General features: G+C 43.7%; 1 protein-coding gene across 17 annotated transcripts in view; it reads left to right on the top strand.

The window, feature by feature from the left end:
• Nucleotides 1-19,812, top strand: part of DCX (doublecortin) — a 392,216-nt gene that overhangs the window by 319,497 nt on the left and 52,907 nt on the right. For 4 of the 17 annotated variants that reach the window (XM_085608194.1, XM_085608196.1, XM_085608189.1 and 1 more), the window contains one exon: nt 6,116-6,166. The exons of the other annotated variants lie outside the window; for them this stretch is intronic. In XM_085608194.1, coding sequence (XP_085464320.1) covers nt 6,116-6,166 — 51 coding nt within the window. The remainder of the gene's footprint in view (nt 1-6,115; nt 6,167-19,812) is intronic. 17 annotated transcript variants of the gene reach the window in all.

The raw sequence follows: 19,812 nt of genomic DNA, 5'->3' as shown, positions 1-19,812 counted from the left end.
AGTCTTTTTTTACAGTTTAGAGATGTGTAGTGCATAGGTGTAATAATGTGTTTTAGGGTTCAAGGATGGATCGTGTATGGGTTTAGGAATTGTTTGGATTCAGGTGTGGCTAATGCATAGAGGTAGTATGGAGTTTTTAGGGTTCAGAAATGGGTACTGTGTAGAAGTAGTAAGGAATGTTAGGGGTCAGGGATGAGTAGGACATAGGAGTAGTTTGGACTTATAATGTAACAGCTTATATTCCTTTGCGCTTTTCCAGGTTCTAGGGCACATGAATACCAGGTGTAAACTCCATACAATTCAAGTGGAAATATTAAAAAACTCCCACCATTGAGCCCATAGCTCACCTTGTAGCATTCTCTGGTCCATTCTACATTGGCTCCTTAGCAGTGTACACCGGTCCATGCCCTGGAGCCAGTTGTCAAACGTTGGTGCCTGTTTGGTTCTCCACTATCCTGTAATATTTCTCTTAGCAATCAGAAAGCTCATGTTTGTTGACAATTTTGTCCCCTTACTCAGCTGTAGATCATTGGCTAGGCCATGTATCCCCACTTTGTCGGTGAGATAGTAAGGCTTTTAACATAGGAGTGGGTGTTGTTTACAAAAACCACAGTACGATGTCTGATGCATATTGCTCCGAATTGGGATGTCTTGGCCAGCAGATGCCAGTGCAGTTTCAGAAGGATAAGTGTAATGTGGTGTTGATGCTTGCTGTCTAAGTTCCAGCTGAAATCTGCTTTGTATAAAAGTGGTATCGTTTGAGAGAACTTGTCTAGCTTTCCTAGATAGAGGCTGTCAATTGACCTAATATTAAATGACATAATGATTTAGATGAATGTATCTTATCTCAGGGTTATTAGGATCCAGATTGATAAACTGATTTCGAATAGACACAATCGCCCAGATGGAGCTAGTAGTCCAGAAGGAAGACTGGAGTGCTTTGCCTAGGTGGAACACAAGCCCAGATTTAGGTCCCAAATGTTTGGAGGCCAGCGATCATCCCCCTTGTAGTCAAACAAGTTATCAAATTTGTCAGGGTCGAGTCTGAGCTAGGTTTAGTGCAACCATCTGTTGCCCTCTTCTTAGTCAGTTACATGTATGGTATACCGTGGTCAATGATGGTGAACGCAGTAGACGAGCGAAAACGTTTATTATTCAGGTGCACCCTAGTCTAGTGTCATTCTAAATGGGTCTACCAGGGAAATTAGAACATACTTTATTTCTGTGTGCTATGGGCTGGAATCTGCCTAGCATGTGGATTAATAAAACAAAATCAGGGATTTTTCAGTTGACCATACATGCATTCAAGGACTTCTGCTGGAATTGAAAGGTTAGATGTTGGACATTAGATGATGTCGGGTTAAGCGTCCTGGAGCGGGAGTTAGTGTTAAACGTTTCCTATCCTTGTGTATCGTTTGTAATCTGTGATGTATTTCTTTCTAATTAGAGTGGAATGGAGAAAAGTGTTGACTACAGTGGAAGGTCAATAAGGTCAATTTGAATATCTCCTTCAATATACTTAGATAGTGCACGGAATAAGAAGTTTTACAGACAGGGAGTGCAGCATGTAACCAAGGGGGAAACACACACGGATGAGAAAGCGACACTGGGGGCTGGCGGAGAGGCATACGGACAAGAGAGAGCAATGCTGAGCGTAGAGTGGTTAAGAGAAGCACACTAGGGAAAGAGCTAGAAAGCACATGCACTCCTGTGGAGTCCTTAAGACAAAAGAAACAAGCATTGGCATAGCCAATAGGTCTCGCTTTTTGGACCTTATAAGTGTTTAGCTATGCAGCACATTATCCCCACTCACTTGTTTATATACACCAACACATAGAACACTGGCACCAGTAGGGCCAATCTTATAAGAAGAAAAGTGAATAGACCAGGACTACTTTTGTTGGTTACAAATAACAGAACTGGAAGAAGTACATTATTATGCATGGGTCAACTTTAAAATCTAAGCAATTTTGTAAAACTGTGAACAGCCATAGACATTAATTGCCCTGTTGGTGTTAGTGAGGGGCAAAGATGTTTGAAGGGTGGTTAAATAGCAATTGTAGTGTAAGTAGATATAGGTTCTCAGGATAATCCGGGCTGGTTTGCAGCTGAGTCCATACATGCACCACAGTATTGCGCTACCCTGGAGAACATAACATGCACAGCCTCAAAAGAGAGCGTGTGTCAATCTAATGAACACATATGGCACTAGTGCGTATGCGTTTGTGTGGAAATATTTAACATCTCCGGTGGTGGGATCGTGGGACGGATTGCAGGGCTGCTCTTTTCAGTGAAGGAGGAAGTCTCCCTCATGGGAGCCAGTAGCCAGTGACTTATTAATGGCTGTATTTTCCCTTGGCTATCAGCATTGGCTCATCATGCGCAATGTATATACCACACATATATACATTTTTAGAACTCACTAAAAGTAAAGAGTCGACAGACTTCTCAGTGATGGGCCCAACCTTCCCCAGCGCATTAACTATGCCCCTGTTTATTTAGGGCAAATCAAAGAATCCGACATTTTAGGCGGGCAAGTCTTGACATGGGGAACTCTATAGCATTGTAGCCCAGCGACCCCAGGCCCAGCAGAAAAGTAGTAAATGCCCAATAAAAGATCCTTAATGCCGTAACCAAATGAAGCACCCTTACTTCCACCAACAGACTGCAAAAGCCTTGCACACCAAAACTAGGCACTGTCATAACTGAGTTAGTTATTTAGTGAGAGAGTCAGTAAGTGAATGAGAGAGTCAGTTAGTTAGTGAGTTAGTTAGTTAGTTAGTTATTGTGAGTGAGTTTGCTAGTTTTCTTAGTTTGTAAGAGTGAGATAGTTATTTACTTAGTTAGAGTGAGAGTTAGTTTGTGAGAGTTAGTTTGTGAGAGTGAGTGAGCTAGTTAGTTAGTGTAAGTGAGAGAGTTAGTTAATTAGATTGAGAGTGAGAGAGTTAGTGATTGTGTGAGAGAGTTAGTTACTTTGTGAGAAAGTGAGTGAGCCAGTTAGTTAGTGAGTGAGTGAGATGGAGTGAGAGAGGTCGTTAGTTAGTTAGTGAGAGTGAGAGAGTCAGTGAGGTAGTGAGAGTTTGTTAGTGTTTCAGAGAGAGTCAGTTAGTTAGTGAGGGTGAGAAAGTTAGTTAGTTTGTGAAAGTGAGTAAAAAATTTAGTTAGTTATTCATTGAGAGTGAGAGGGTTAGCAAGTTAGAAGGAGAGAGTTAGTTAGTGAGAGAGTTACAGAGTCAGTGAGTGTGTTAGTGAGATAGTGTGAGGTATTTAGTAAGTTAGTGAGAGTGAGAGAGTTAGTCAGTTATTTAGTGAGCATGAGAGTGCCAGTGAGTTAGTTAGTGAGTGAGAGAGTTAGTGATTTATTGAGTGACAGTGAGAGTTAGTTAGTCAGTTAGTTTGTAGGATGAGAATGAAAAATTGTTATCCTGTGAAATGTTTTAAGCCAAGAGTGGAGGAAGCGCAGAGAGAGTGAGTGGATTTATAAATGCTTGAAGGGGCCACTGTGGAGAGATTTGGAACTGTGTGATGGGTTCTCTTTCACCTTCCTCTTTCCGGAACAGTGACCCCCCATTCTTTCCATTTATTTGCACATGTCATCCCATAGTCAAAGTAAAAATTAAAACTACAAATTATAATGTGCTGTACAGGTTAAAATGGTAGGACCGGCTGAAGGGATCATACATGACAAATGCCACTTGTCAAATGATTACCCCCAGCATCGACAAGGAAAGAATATAATCGAGCAGCACTGAAGGCCACATTTTAGGCTGGGCTCCATCTCATACCCCGATAATAAGACGCTGAGATCGCATTGAGTCCTGTGGCCTTGCTTGAGAGAACAGCTGATCCAACAGAGGTTATGTGGTTAGCCCAACTCCAATTATGCTGATCATATGAAAGCGGGCACCACGCCACTGTTGAAGGTAAAGCGCGGCGCCTGTGTTGATCATATGAAAGTGGGCGCATTGTGGCGGCCATATTGATAATATCAAAACAGGCGCTGTGCTGCAGCATAAAGCGTGGTGCCCAAGTTGATAATATGAAAGAGGGCGCAGTGTAGTGCCCCCTGTTGATAGTATGAAAGCAGGCGTCACACCATTGTTGAAACTAAAGAGCAGTGTTCCCGATGCTTTCAAAACAAGGGGGAGAAAGAGGATAGGCTTCCCTACCTTTTAATTAAACAGGCAGACCCAGCCAGGATGTATGATGCCTTGCCAAGCAACTACGGCGCTAGCGGGGCTGTGAGGCAGCATCGGCTGCCCTGGAGAAGAGCGGGGAGCGGCTTCCTAGTGTGTTTTAAGGACTCCTCCTCAAGCTGTGGCGAGGGATTGGTCACACCACCCTGCTTACACCAAACAAAAGCTAGGTGCTGCAAAAAAAAAATACATATATTTTGTTGGCAAAATAATACATTTCATGAGAGGTTCAAGTCATGCGCCCGTCATTACCTTTGGGGTGCGATGGGAGAAAACAAATTACGTTTCAAAAATAGAGTTGGGCGAGCTGCGCACAACAAGAGAAAAGTTGTGTGACCACCATTGCTGAAGTCCAAGCATGGGGTGCTGCATTGCAGATTTTTTTTTTAGCAACGGCAAAGAAGAGCAACGACAAAGCAACGGCAAGAAAAGCAGTTGAGAAGGGATAGCGAGGGCAACCAGGCAAATGCAAACAGTTGTTTTCAAGCACTCGTGCTTGTGCTGGCATCCACCTTGCGGGAGCGAGCAGCGGTGGCGCGAGAGCCATCTGTTTTCAATTAGCGGCCGCGCCGCTGCTCGCTCCCGCAACATGGATGCCAGCACAAGCACGAGTACTTAAAAAGAGCTGACCAATTTCTAAAGGTCATCTCCTTGAGCAGCGCATGCGCACTGCCTAGGCGAGACCTAAAAAGTAGTTCCCTAAAAGGGAGCAGGGGACGATACAAGTAAATTGGAAATGGTTTAGAGGAGGGACAGACAGAAGATGATGAGAGTCAGGCAAATGAGAGTGACAGCAAAACCAATCTTCTATTGCCTTGGTAAGGCCACATTATGTATTTCGCTCTGGTGTCTGATAGGATCATCCTAACAAATAATACTGTGGTTTTCACAGTTTAATTCTTTTTGTTATGTGGTCTTGCCTGCAGTTCTCTTAGCAACTGCAGGTCAAACTCCCTGTTCTTTTACAGTTATACTAGGAAGGCCTGATCTTCCTAGTGATGGGTGAAGTCCCTGCCATCATTCAGTTGATGATACATCCCATCCAAGTGTAGAGTTATCCAATTCAGTACAATAGTGGGCACATATTCGACAGATTCTGTTGCCCTGTAATTGAGGCACGGTTGTGGAAGTAGGCCAGGGTCCTGGGCACCCTTTCCCAAGCAACCGATTAGTAATTTATCTGTTACATTTCAGAGAATTTGTTGCAACCCTTATGTGTAAAGTATGTTATTCTAACAGGCTCTGATTACTGGCATAGAAATAAGAAGGATATTTCTTTACTAATCCTCACAGTACTTATTTATCATTTTATGAGACCCCTGCTGAGTTACTGCAGGTTCATTGGTTATCTTCATTATCTTTTCTGATTTATCACTGTTGCTTGAACTACAACAGACACATACACTTAGAACCCAATTCACAAAGATTTTGCTGTGACTTAATCTTCTAGTATTCCTGCTTTACTCCTGAATTCCAGGAGTAATGCAGGAGCACTCCTAGCTGATATTCAGGAGAAAATCAGAAGTACTTAAAAAGTAAGCCACACATACTCATAGCTTACACTTTATTAACCAGCTCTATAATGTAGTATTTGTTAAAAAGGTAATACACCATTGAAAAATATTTCTCAAAGCAATAGGGGCCCCTAATAAACACTGTATTTATCAGATTTTGTTATTATATATTCATTTATAAAATGAGGTCGGGCCTTCTTAGATTGCCCGCAGCTAAAATATAGATGAACAGACTTTATTAACATCCTATCCATTTCATTTGGACAATCTAATTTATATCCCCACATTCTAAACCTTACTGACATAAATGGTCTTAACTTTATTGTAAGTGACTGTCCTAGTTTACTATCACCCTAGAAGAAGAACTCCTAGTTACTGTATCTTTTATCAAATTGTTTGATAAAGCTGCGGGCACCTGTGGCTCCCGAAGCTCATCATGCACAACGGATGGACCGGGTAAGACATTTGTGGCTCTATTTGTCCTTAGCTTTGACGTTGTCCTGTGTGTTTTTTTGGTGTAAACGGCATGCATGGCAGTATGGTCTTCGCTCAGTCTTTTGTGGTATATGCCCCCTATCATCATTTGTGTCCAGAATGTGCCACTCTTCTCACCATCATATATCTTCAAGTCACAGTACAGTAAAGAACTCAGCCTACAAAACTTACAAGCCACAGGAAAACCACAGAACACAAATATACATGAAATTTAATTACATCACCATAAGGTTCAGTGGACAATGTTGTAGCTGTCACTCTCTCAAGTGATTCTACTCGACTACGTTTCAAATAAAGTTCTCTTTTCTGATTTACACTTTCAACTGTGTCTTTTGGTTATCATGGCATTCGTTTTTACAAGTAGCTCCTAATGGATTAGCCTTTTATCAGTATTAGTTAGTCCAGAGCTCACCATGATAAGGCGTTTGACTGAGAGACGCATAGGAGATTGTGAAGGAGAATGGAATTGGTGGTAGAAAGTTCAGCCAGGATGAATCTCTTCAGATGATTTACAATAAGCCAAAAAAGCTTGAGGAAGGGTTTTACAGTCACGCACCATCACATGTTTTGGAGTATGGTATCACATGCTGAGCAGTAAAATGGAAAGTTTACTCACTAGTACTCCTAGTTCTCCATTATGGGTAGTGTTTTTTAATGGGGATAAAGGCATACATTTAATTAGAGTCCTCCAAATTATTCCACAAAGGCAGCATTTTCCCCCTTGATTGTTCCATTTGAGGCTTGCTTGTACAACACCTTTGGAGCTGGGCTGATCTCAGGATGCATCCTAAGTCACAGTGCACTGCACTGGGAGTTTTACCCCCCAGGTCTTGGAAGATGTTTGAAGAAATTCTTGCTGAGACCATGCTTTCAGTGGCTGTCACTGTTAGAGATGGTATCTGACATCTTAAATTGGGAGTCCAGTCAGATGGCATTCTACCTGCATCATGTCTGCTTGTGGCTTCATAGAAATACAGAGAAGAGAGCACGTGGTACATCAGCTACTTTGTTTTTTATTACCACCCTCCTCTACTTATATATAAAAGCATCGAAATTCAGCAGTTATAGTACTAGAGCTAACTATAACTTACTCCCCCGCAATGCACTGCTTATTACCTCGTATATTATATCACTCATGGCAAGGTCAGTGACATCACTGATGACATCTCAAATTACATCACTGATGACATTATCCACCAAACTACTCACACACCTACTCATATCCCTTACAACCTCTCATACGTGCACTCAGACACCAACACCACTCACATACCCTTTGACAGATCCATACAACTACTGATATGCATATATATTCACTGAAAAAAAACAAAGGTTACAGCGACGTTATAGTTATGAAATAGAATTTTAAAAACCATAGAAATTCACTGAACAAAACAAAGGTGAAATGGATGTTATAGTTAGGAAATAGAATTAAAAAAACCTTAAAAATTCACTGAAAAAAAGGTTATATGGACGTTATAGTTAGGCTCAGATTTAACTTGTACAAAACCAGTGAAATTCAGCAGATATAGTTACCTGAGCTATATATAACGTGTGCCCACGCAATGTACTGCTTATGACCTCACATATTACATCACTCATGACATGGTCAGTGACATCACTGATGACATCTCAAATTACATCACTGATGACAACATCCGGTGTGTGTAAGTATTTTGTAAGAGTTTATGAATGTTAAACATTTATACTAAGGTTCCACAAAAGTTAAATTAGTATACTAGGTGTACTACTAATGAGTGATACTACTTCTAACATGTGAGTGGCTGTGTGACTGTGTGTATGCGTGTGTGAGTGGGTGTGTGAGTTACTGTTTGGGTGTGTGAGTGGCTGTGTGGGTGAGTGAGTGGCTGCATTGGTGAGTGAGTGGATTTGTCAGTGGCTCTATGGGTGAGTTAGTGGCTGTGTGAGGGGTTGTATGGGAGGATGAGTGGATGTGTGAGTGACTGTATGGCTGTATGAGTGAGTGACTGGGTATGCAATTTTCTATATGGGTGAGTGAGTGGCTGTTTGAGTGGGTGTTTAGTTAAGTGAGTTGGTGTGTGAGTGGCTTTCTTGGAGAGTGAGTGTCTAAGTGAATTGCTGTTTGGGTGAGCGAGCGGATGTGGGGGCGCTTGTACGGATGTGTGCATGGGTATGTAAGTGGTTGTGTGAGTGATTATCTGAGTGCTTCTATAGGTGAGTAAGTGGCTGTGGTGAGACTGTATGAGTGAGTGAGTGGGTGTGTGAGTGGCTGTATGGGTGAATAAGTGAGAGTGTGAGTGCCTCTGTGGGTAAGTGTGGGGCTGTATGGGTGACTGGGTGCATGGGTAGCTGTATTGTGAGTGGTTGTCTGAGTGCCTGTATGTATGAGTGAGTAGGTCAGTTAGTAGCTGTATGGGCAAGTGAGTGTGTGTGTCTGTGTGAGTGCCTGTATGGGTGAGTGACTGCATGTGTGATTGGCTTTATGGGTGTATGAGTGGGTGTGTGATTGTATGGATGAGTGAGTGGTTGCATGAGTGGCTGTAAGGATGAGTGACTGGTAGTATGAGTAGCTGTATGGGTGAGTGAATGGTTGTGTGAGTGGTTGAATGAGTGAGTGAGTGGGTGTGTGAGTTGCTCTATGGATTAGTGAGTGGTTGCGTGAGCACTTGTATTGGGCTATGAATGGGTATATGAGTGGGTGTGTGAGTGGGTGCATGAGAGGGTATGTAGGTATGTGAGTGGGTGTGTGAGTAGTTCTGTGGATGATGTCATCTGTGATTTCATTTGAGATATCATCAGCAATGTCACTGACCGTGTCATGAGTGATGTAATATATGAGGTAATAAGCACCACATTGCGGGGGTATAAGTTAGACTTTGCTCAGGTAACTATAACTGCTGAATTTTACTGGTTTTGTACGAGTGAATTCTGAGCCTAACTATAACGTCACTGTAACCTTTGTTTTTTTCAGTGAATTTCTAAGTTTAAAAAAAATTCTATATCTGATAGAGACTTCTAGCTTCAGATTCCTTACCTTTGAATTTCCCAGGCGTCAAACTGAATCCGGAAACTTTTGCTGAGCAATACCCCTTGTGCGCGGCGTCGGGTGACTCCATTCGGCTCCATGTGACGTCATTAACGTCGGTTATGAGGTCGCAGTGCCTATATAGGTGCCACCCAGGCGCACAGACATCAGTTCTTTTCTTTCTATGCCAGTTAAGCGCCAATCCAGGAAGAGCTACCCCTCTGCTGCTTTTTGGCAAGCATTTTCTTTACTTTTGTTGACATTTTGGATTTTTCCGACTTTGTGTGCGAGGGATGTCTTAGAGGAAGACAGGTCTCAAGCCATACGGGACTTGTTCCCGCATAATGTCGGTCACCGATCCCCACCGCGTATGTCTTTGGTGTCTCGATCACGACTACAATACAAAGTCGTGTTCGGACTGTCGGGCGATGGCTCCGAAGACTATGAGGGAGCGGGCGATGAAGTTACTCACGGACTGGCAGTCGACACCATCCAGCGAGACTCTGAGAAAGTCACGGTCCCGATCGAAGAAGAGGAGGTCAAGGGACCGCTCACGGAGCCAGCCAATCACAGCACTGCTGTTGGCGCGTGGGTTTACAAAGCTCTGCGTAGGTTTCGCGAAGGATCCGCGTCCCTATATATACATATTTGTTTTCAAAATAACTCTAAAACTACTGAACGGATTTACACCAAATAACAAAAAGTATGCATCCCTGGACCAAGAGCTACCTGGTGTAATTCCGTCCAGCAATTCGAGCTGTAGTCATGTTCAAAATCCCTTTGGAAATTAACAGGTAATGCACACACTTTTTTTGACCCTCCCTCCATTTATCTCAGCCTCCCCCCCTCTTGACAGATCACTCCGAAACTTTCCATGCACAATAAGACCACCAACACACACTTTTTTGGGAAATTTTCGTGAAGATTCGTCAACCATCGCAGAAGATATAGGCAAGTCATAAAACACTTTTCCTATGGAAACTAGATCCTACCTATAATTACCTACTGGCGACCGCCAGTAGGTGATATATAAATATATGTATAGATATTCACTGAAAAAAACAACGTTTGAAGTAACGGTATAGTTAGGTGTTATAAAAAGATGTGTTTTAGTTTTAAAATACTTTCGAAATTCACTGAAAAAAGCCAAAGGTTAAAGTAACGTTATAGTTAGGTCAATGACAACATTAATGTTTGTAACTAAAAAAAAAACACAGAAATTTACCAGTTGCAGTTAGCAGCACTAACTAAAACATGTGCCTCCACTATGCACTGCTTAAGGCCTCACATATGACATCACTCATGACATCTCAAATGACATCATTGATGACATCACTGATGAGATCATCCAAGCTTTGTTTTCCCGCATATTGCTCTATAAATTACTATGGCATTAGAGGCCTTACAGTAAGTACATAGTAGCTCAGGAGAATATCAGCCATTATTACTGCCATCAAAAATACAACTCCCTTAGGTGTAGAAAGCATGCATTATGCGCAACATTGACACTATACCATACACTTTACAGCTAGCATAATTCACATTGACAGTAAACCACAGATATTTTTTTATCACATCTAAAATAGAGTCAACTTAACCTTTAGTTTTTTCAGTGAATTTCTAGGTTTTATGTTTTACAGCCGGCCTGCAGCCAGGCCCTTCAGCTAACCCCCCCTCCATACAGCCAACCACCAGCCATGCGCAGTGGGGCGTTGGGCATAGGGCCTGGCCCTGAAACCCCATCCCCCAGGCGCTTGTATTTTTTTTTACGGGAGGAGCCCCCGTCCCAGAGCCATTATTGGCCCGAGGACCCCATCCGCCCAGGGCCACTTATTTAAATAAAGGGGAGGGGGGCCGTGAGGCCCGCCTCTCGAGCCTTGTTATGACGTGGGGACCCCACCCCCCCAGGGCCACTCTTTTAAATAAAGAGAAGGGGGCACATGTGGCGCCCCTCCCCAGGCCAATTTCAGTCATGGGGAACTTATCCACTGGAGCCCGATGGTTTTTTTTTTAGTGGGATGGTGCACACGGCTGGCCTTACCTGGTTGATTTCGGTCCTGGGGACCCCATCCCCCTGGGCCCGGCATTAATTTGAGACGAAGGGGCAGTGCACGTGGCCCACCTCCCTAACCTGATTTAGGCCCCTGGAATGCCCCATGTGTTCTTATGGGGAGGAGGGGTACCTGAGTGGCCCCCCTCCCCAAGCCTATTTCAGCTCCGGGGATCCCAACCCCTGGGACCCTGCATAATTTTTAGGGGGCGTGCCGTTCCCCTCCCTGGGCAATTTCGGCATGATGATCCCGTTCCCCGTAGCCCTTAACTTAAAGATTGGTGCCCACCCAGGGCACCCACCATAGTCTTGTTGGGGGCTGTGGGGGGGAAACCCAAGGCCCGTGGCCCCAGCCAGTTCCCCACATACAGCAGGAGCCAGCATCGCTCCCACCCACAGGGAGCAGCTCCTAATGCAGGTGGGAGCAATATTTTAATCTGTTTTCCTGCCTGCTTCAGTGCGAGCAGGGAAACAGTTGAAAAGTTTGCTCCCAGCATGCGGGAGCATTTCAAAGCTCCCGCCAGCTGGGAGCGGACTTGATGTTTACTCCTACTTGGTGGGAGTTTTAAAAATACTTCTGCCAAGGGAGAGCAAACACAGGTTTCCATGCCTGCACAGCTGTGGGCAGAAAAATCGATATGTCCTGGGGGTGGGCTCCCTGAGACCAGGGTCCACTGGCATTTAGAGGCTCAGGGGAGGGTGCCATGTAGCCCCATTCCCTCAAAGTAATTGGCTTCGGGGGTGGGCTCCCCGCGGCCTTCTGTGGCACAGCGAGGGCTGTGCTGCCCTCCTCCCCTTTTTTTCACATTTTGGTGATAATACAATGCATAATTCAAAAACTAGGGTTGGATTGGTAAATATACAATCGCTTGATTTAATAAGAGCTGTGGGCGCACTAGCGGTTGGATAAAGTTGTATTCAAAGTGCAAAATAATGAATTGAAAGATATGTAAGTGTACATTATTTAACAATTCATTTTTGAATTATGCATTGTATTATCATCTACCTAAAGAAATGTATGTTTTTTTCTAAAAAGACGATTGTATAAAAAATGGTGAAGTTTGCTATACAAGAACTACTAGTCTTTCGTCTAACACACTGATGTTGTAGTCGTATCACGTGAGAGGGTTCTGTACACATGACGGTTAAAATGGCCGATTTGCAAATGGTTAAACTATTGGTGAACAAGCCTGCTGGGCAGGCGAAAAGCGTCTTTTCAAGCTGTCCCAATAAATTATTTGGCCAGAACACAGCGTCGTCAATCTTTGTCGGTGAGAGAAAGAAAGCGATATATATATATATATATATATATATATATATATATATATATATATATATATGTATATACATATATATCAATGCTTCATTTCCTCGCCCATATGTCTCCGAGAAAGAAAAGCACTCTTAGGGGGTTCTCACATCCATATTCCTTTATTGCTTAAGCAAACATGACGCGTTTCGGCATCCGCCTTAGTCAAATGTTTGAATGTGTACCAAAGAAAAGTGCGTTTTAAAAAAATAAAACAAAGCATCACGTGACTTGCATCGGCAAGTATAGCAACGATGGACATCAACTCCCATTACATTGTCTTTCAAGCGTGGGCGCCATCTTAGCGTTTATCCCATTCGCATTTAGATGTCCTCTATTATACGTAGAATTGCTCGCATAGGAATCCACATTTTATGATACCCAAGCCGTATGTCACTCAATAAACAATTTGCATAGCACAAAAGTTTTTAAATACCACATTTGACGAAAAAGTGTCTCCTACCACTTTTGTTCATAATTAAGCCATATATTGCATAATGCATCTTTACATTAAGCATCAAAATTGAGCCGTGTATCGGCTATATAATTTCATCACCTTACAATTTCAAATGGCATATACATCAAACCTTATGGTTAAAAACTCTAATATACTTCTCATAAGACAAGATTTGAATTTCATATAGAGAATCCATTCAATATAATCGTACCAATACAGATTTCATTGATCACATTCATGTAAAAACCAGCAAATTTAATCTCCCAAGTGTATTGCCAATTCCTCCCCACTGTTCATCCCATTCGGAACCTTTGTTTGCAGATCAATTATATACCTCGATTCTAACCTCCTTAATCTGAGCACTCTGTCCCCTCCTCGTACATTAGGTGGAACAAAATCGATTCCAAAGTAACACAATAGGTCCCTATTGCTACCATGTTTCTCTGCGAAATGCCTCGCTACAGGATTTGTCACATCCTTTTTGGCTATTGCTCGCATATGCTCTAGAATACGAATTTTGACTGGGGGAATGGTGCTACTAATGTACCTCAGTCCACAAGCGCACGATAGACAATACACTGCAAAAGCAGTGTTACATGTCAGAAACTTATTTATCGTTATAGCAGACATTTAAATTCCGGAAGCACTGCTACTGAAAGACTACCGCTTACGGAGCCTACATTCGGCGAGTCAGAGGACCCCTGGAGCAGCGCTTCACATAGCGGGTAAGCGACTTCGATTGTAAAGCGCGAGTCTATTTCAGTCATTACGGCAGAACAAGGGGGAGAAGGAATATCCCACATCTAATCTGTGAGAAAGCAAGCAAACATTAACATGTTCATGCCATTTAGTAAAACCTCCCTGCTCATAAGCCAAGTTCCACCGACCTCTCATCTCTGGACTGTTGACTACCAGGTCATCCCTCATCGATCTCGTCCTTCGAAAAGTCATTAAGGGTTTCTTGTACATCTTTTCGCCAATGACTTGGTCACTACATAGCAGTTGCCAATTTTTCTGTAATATTTGCCTGACTTCTCCATGTTGGATATTATATCTAGTGATGAAACCTAATTCCTGTTGGCTGTCACCCTGTACACTATCTGTGAAAAGTAGCTTATCCCTCTCTTTCTGGTTTGCTTTGATTTGAGCTTCCTTTTGCACTTTCGTATTGTACCCTTGTGCTGAGAATCTTTGTTCTAAATCACATTGTGCGTGCTATAATTGTGTTGTTTCAGTACAATTTCTTCACATACGCAGGTTCTCTGCATAGGGGGTGCTATATTTCAGATTGTTAGGGTGAAATCTCAGGGCATGTGAAATTGTATTACCTGCTGTGCTCTCCCTAAAAACGTTTGTGTGTAGTCTCCCTTGTTCAATGTAAACAGTAAGATCTAAAAACTCTACTGATTCCTGCTGATGTTTGAGATGAAGTGCAAATTGAGTTCATTGTTGTTAATTTTCTTCACAAATTCTTCAGTGGAGCCCAATAGTCCCGGCCAGATGATGAGCAAGTCGTCAATAAAACATGACCACAACACAGCATTCTCTAGTAGTTCTTCTGAACATGTAGATGGGAGCACCTGCTCATCCCACCAGCCCATATGCAGATTTGCATAGCCGGGGGCGAAGCAGGTGCCTATCACAGTCCCTCTCAATTGGCAGAAAAGGTCTGTGCCAAATACATTTTTTTTGTTGTTTAGGCACCAATGGATCATTTCCAAAATCATCTCCGTATGTTTGTATAGGGTAAGGGGCCTCAAACTTAAAAAATATTTTACTGCTCTCATACCATCCTTGTGGGAGATGTTTGTGTATAACAATGTTACATCTAAAGTCATTAAAATATAATCATCCTCCCAATTGATGTCATACATTTTACGCAAAAAATCCCCTGTATCCTTAACAAAAAGTGTCCGGAGATGAATGGGCAAAAACAAAGGTGATTCCAAGGTATTGGATAACTCCGTGACCGCCGCATCCAAAGAATGCAAGGGACTGCTGTGAAAGTACAGTTTGTGATTACATGGAGAGACGGAAATCACTGCATTGCTGTCTCCGGTTCAGCAGAACTTTGGCTGTTGTGGCTGGACGTTTGGGGGTCAAGAAGGAGGAATATATATATATATATATATATATATATTCAGGCTCGTGGTACTCTAAATGAAATACCAGCACTCACGGGAACAGTGTCTTCAGTTTATTGAAAGACAAGCCTCACGACAAAACGTCATGTATTAATTTGTTTCAATTGTTTAAGAAAGCCCATTCAGGGCGGGATGTTGCAATTTGTAAACAACAAGAAATGTTAAGTTTATGGCAGATTTTGCACGTTTAATAATGGCTGCCACTCCGGGACTGACGGAAGTCCTATGTTCATTGCAATGACACATGAAATGTATTTCTGTTTACCGAACGCGCGCGCCGACCACAATTGACGAAGGCGGCAGCCGAAACGCGTTTTGTCGTGAGGCTTGTCTTTCAATAAACTGAAGACACTGTTCCCGTGAGTGCTGGTATTTCATTTAGAGTACCACGAGCCTGATTATACACGCGGTGTCCGTCACCGCTATGAGAGCACCCGATCGAGAGTGAAGAGAACAAGACGGAGTCCTGAGCGTGATATATATATATATATATATACATATAGGCGGATTTGCTTGGCTTGGAATAAATTGGAAATTGCACAGACTTTGGTGGTCCGCTTTCGTCCTTTGGTCCTTGAATGACTGGTGTTGGTGGCGAACTTCATTCATATATATATATATATATATATATATATATATTCACTGAAAAAACCATAGGTTTCAGGGGTGTTATAGTTAGCTGGACTTTTCACTTGTACAAAACCATTGAAATTCCCCCGTTATAGTTAGTTCAGCTAACTATAACTCGCGCGCCCGTAAATTGAGATATACATATATAAAACATATTTAATTTTCAGAAAAACACACATTCACTGGATGATGTCATCAGTGATGTCATCAGTGATGTCATTTGAGATGTCATCAGTGATGTCATGAGTGATGTCATTGACCATGTCATGAGTGATGTAATATGTGACGTCATCAGCAGTGCATTGCGGGCGCGCGAGTTATAGTTAGCTGAACTAACTATAACGGGGGAATTTCAATGGTTTTGTACAAGTGAAAAGTCCAGCTAACTATAACACCCCTGAAACCTATGGTTTTTTCAGTGAATTTCTGAGGTTTTTTAAATGCTAATTCCTAACTATAACGTGCCTGAAACCTATGGTTTTTTCTGTGAATTTCAAAGGTTTTTTAAATGCTAATTTCTAACTATGCCTACAGAGATAGGACATGTGAAGAAAGAAGAAAAGATGCACAGAAAAAAAAAGAAGTGCAGAAAGAAGCAACAGAAGTCCTCAAAGACGAAGAAAAGTGCAGGAAGAAGGATAACGTGCAGAAAGAACAAAAAGAAGAGCAGAAAGAAGCCTTGTTGCAAAATCATCCTGTACCCTCAACTTTTTCAGACGGATACTGGTGGTAACTGAGTCTGACTAACCAGTCCTAGAGCCAGTGCTATGTTAAGAGACACTTAGAATACAGTTAAAACACCTACATACACTAGGGAACATTATGCGTTGGGGTCCCCCTGTGATTAGCATGACCTCCTCTGTAAGCCCCTAGTATATAATAGGGCAGGGGGATTAAAACTACCTCTTAAAACAGGCCACAGGGCGTTTTTGCACACGTTAACTCAGGCCCCGTCCCCTCCCTTTACCACTGTGTAAACACGCCCTGTGTCCGTTTTTAGTTGGGAGTTCATTTGAATCCTGAGGGTCCCTAGGGTCCAACTAGCCCACTAGGTACCTCCAGTAAGTGCCACAGAGCTGCGTTGCAGAGAGGTGTAAAAAGTGGCACGGCCTGGACCACCTCTCTGCAATGCAGCTCAGTGGCGCTTACTGGAAGCACTTGGTGGGATAGTTAGCCCCCAGGGGCCCTCAGTATTGAAGGGAAATTATATCCCCAATTTAAAACGTGCCATAGTGCGTGTTTGCACACGTCACCTCAGGCCCCGTCCCCTCCCTTCACCACTGTGTAAACGTGCCCTGTGGCTGTTCTAAGTTGAGAGATTAAGTCCCCTTGAATCCCAAGGGTCCCTAGGGTCACTAGACCACTAGGTCCCTCCAGTAAGCGCCACAGAGCTGCGTTGCAGAGAGGTGTAAAAAGGGGCTTGGCCTCAGAACACCTGTCTGCAGCGCAGCTCCCTGGCGCATACTGGAGATGCCTGTTGGGCTAGTTGGCCCTCAGGGACCCTCAGTATTGAAGAGGAATTAATTCCTCAACTTACAACTCGCCAGGGGGCGCGTTTGCAGACTGCTGCAAGGAGGGGGCGTCGCCTCCGGCACGATGCCAGTCTTTTATTTATTTTAATTTTTTAAGAAGGGGGGCTGTGTGGTTCACCTTCTTATTCTAATTTATTGGCCCTGATGACCCCATGCCCCAGGGCCTGTCTCCTAATTATATTTTTTTAACCCCAATCCCCAGGGCCAGCCACTGTTTTTTATTATTTTTTAAAAATATATATTTATAGACACACCTAGGATATGCTGGACAAACCGTACGTACTTATCACCATGACGATTTGCATGATATTCATTAAAAGGCGACTATGCATACAATGAATCCACGTGGAATGTATTTACACCACTAGTGAAGCTCTGACATGTCTGATGCCCTACCGTTCCTAATCCCGGTAGACACCCTTGTCGTTTATTTATACAAACATGGGTAGCTATTGACGGGCACATTCAATACACATGCACACCAAGCCATTAAAAAGGGGATTCGACAAAAATTCGACCAAAACTATGCAAGAAACCCCCCTCACGATTAATAAAACACACATCCACTGCCGGATGTGTAATACTTTTTATTTTACTCTCTGGAAAGGGGACGAACATCACTTGAGAGTCACAGCGCGCTCCTGGCAGAGCCCAATGCTGTGTTACACCCACCATTGCCTGCTGAGTGCCACACACCTCTGTGTTGTATTCCACTAGCTAGTGCATATGCTATGACACTCTCTAGCCCATGTGCACTGTAACACCACCCCGTGAATATGTCATGCCACACTTGTCTTCGCACGGGTCATATTGCCCCATCTAACGTGCCTTCCTCGATGCCTATGTTATAACGCACAGTGCTATGCCATACATATTACAATCTGGGATCCATATCTTTGTCACAGTGCATATGCAACGTTACACTCCCCAGCACATATTTTATATTTCAACTTTAGAGACTAGTTAGGTTACACAACACTGCCCTGTGCATATTACACTCCAAGGCGCATATCGCATAGCACACGCTAGTGCCTGTGCTATCTCGCGCTCTCCAATGAATCTGTCATTGCGCACAATGTATTGCATATTATATTTCACGCCCGGTTCATCTTATATCCCACTTTTTGGTGCATAGTTTATACCATACACTAGATCTAGTTTTCATTTTCAATCGTGCTCTCAGGACTATGTTCTATATAACACTGTGTTCACCTACCCTTTTCACAGGCATTACATTTTGCGATAGGGGGTGGAGGGTCAGGGGGTGTTTCTGCCAAGTGAGCCCAGAGTCACAGTCACAAACGTCCTCTTCTTCCTGAATAAAAGTGAGATTATGCTGCATACTTTTTCATATTTTAAGTAGTTCGCACAGACACACGTTTTAAAAACAATAAAGTTCCTAATACCCGCCTTCTCTGAACAGTTAGCTTGCTGCCCCATCCCCCTCCTCCCTATCCTCTGTTGTGTGAATCCATGGACTAGTCTCCTCCCTCCTGCCATGCATGGTCTGATGTGCTGCCACTGCCCTCAATTTAGTATGATGTACCAGTCCACTCCTCCTGCCCTCCATGGCCCAATTCTATGTCCCATCATTGACCTCCTGCTTAAACTCTGTGCTTAGCTTGCTGCCCCTATTCTCCTTCCCCCTGCCCTCCGATGTCTTTGTGCATGCCCCTGCTCCATCCTTTTTGCCCACCATGTTCCATGGACCTGCCACTCCTATCTACTCTGAGTGTTCTGTTGAGCTGCCACTCCCCTCCCACCTGCCTAGCATTGTCAGATGACTGTAACCTGTCCCTGCCACCTCCACCCTGCCTGTCCACATGCCATGCCCCTATCCTCTTCCTCCTGTCCACATGGTCCATTGTACTGCCACACCCTTCTGCCCTCCCTGGTCTGTTGTGCTGCAACTGCTCCTCCTGCCTGCCCCGTGCGGTCTGTTGTGAGGCCTCCTCCCCTGAACTTTCTTGTCTGTGCACAGGTCCTGACCCTCCCTTGTATCCTCCATCGTCCTTTGTGCATGCCCCTGCACCCTCCTTCTTGCCCATCATAGCCATTGTGCTGCCACAAACCCTCCCACTTGCCATGCATGGTCTTCTGTGCTGCCATGGCCCCTCTCACCTTCCCTGTGTGGTCAGTTAGCTGCCCCTGACCCCCTCCCACCTTCTCTCCATGGTCTGTGTGTATGCCATCACAGTCTCACTGTTGCTCTTCATGGTGTGTCTTGCTTCTAGTGCCCATCCTGCCTGACCTCCATGGCTATCTTGCTGCTCCTGCCCTGCCCCCTTGCCCCCAGCCCTCTGTTTACATGTGCAGACCCCTACTCCCTCCCTCCTGGCTTGTCTGTTCCATTGTAATGCCCCTGATCCGTCCCTCCTGCCCTTTATGGTCTGTTATGCTGCAGCTTTCTCTCCTGTCTGTCCATTATGGTCAGCTAGCTACCATTGCCTCTTGCCCCTCTGTTCTCTGTTGTCCATG

Source organism: Triturus cristatus, chromosome 5_2, assembly GCF_964204655.1.
Source record: "Triturus cristatus chromosome 5_2, aTriCri1.1, whole genome shotgun sequence".
Classification (NCBI taxonomy): Eukaryota; Metazoa; Chordata; class Amphibia; order Caudata; family Salamandridae; genus Triturus; species Triturus cristatus.
The sequence above is the reverse complement of the archived record's forward strand: the minus strand, read 5'-3'. Positions and strand labels throughout refer to the sequence as shown.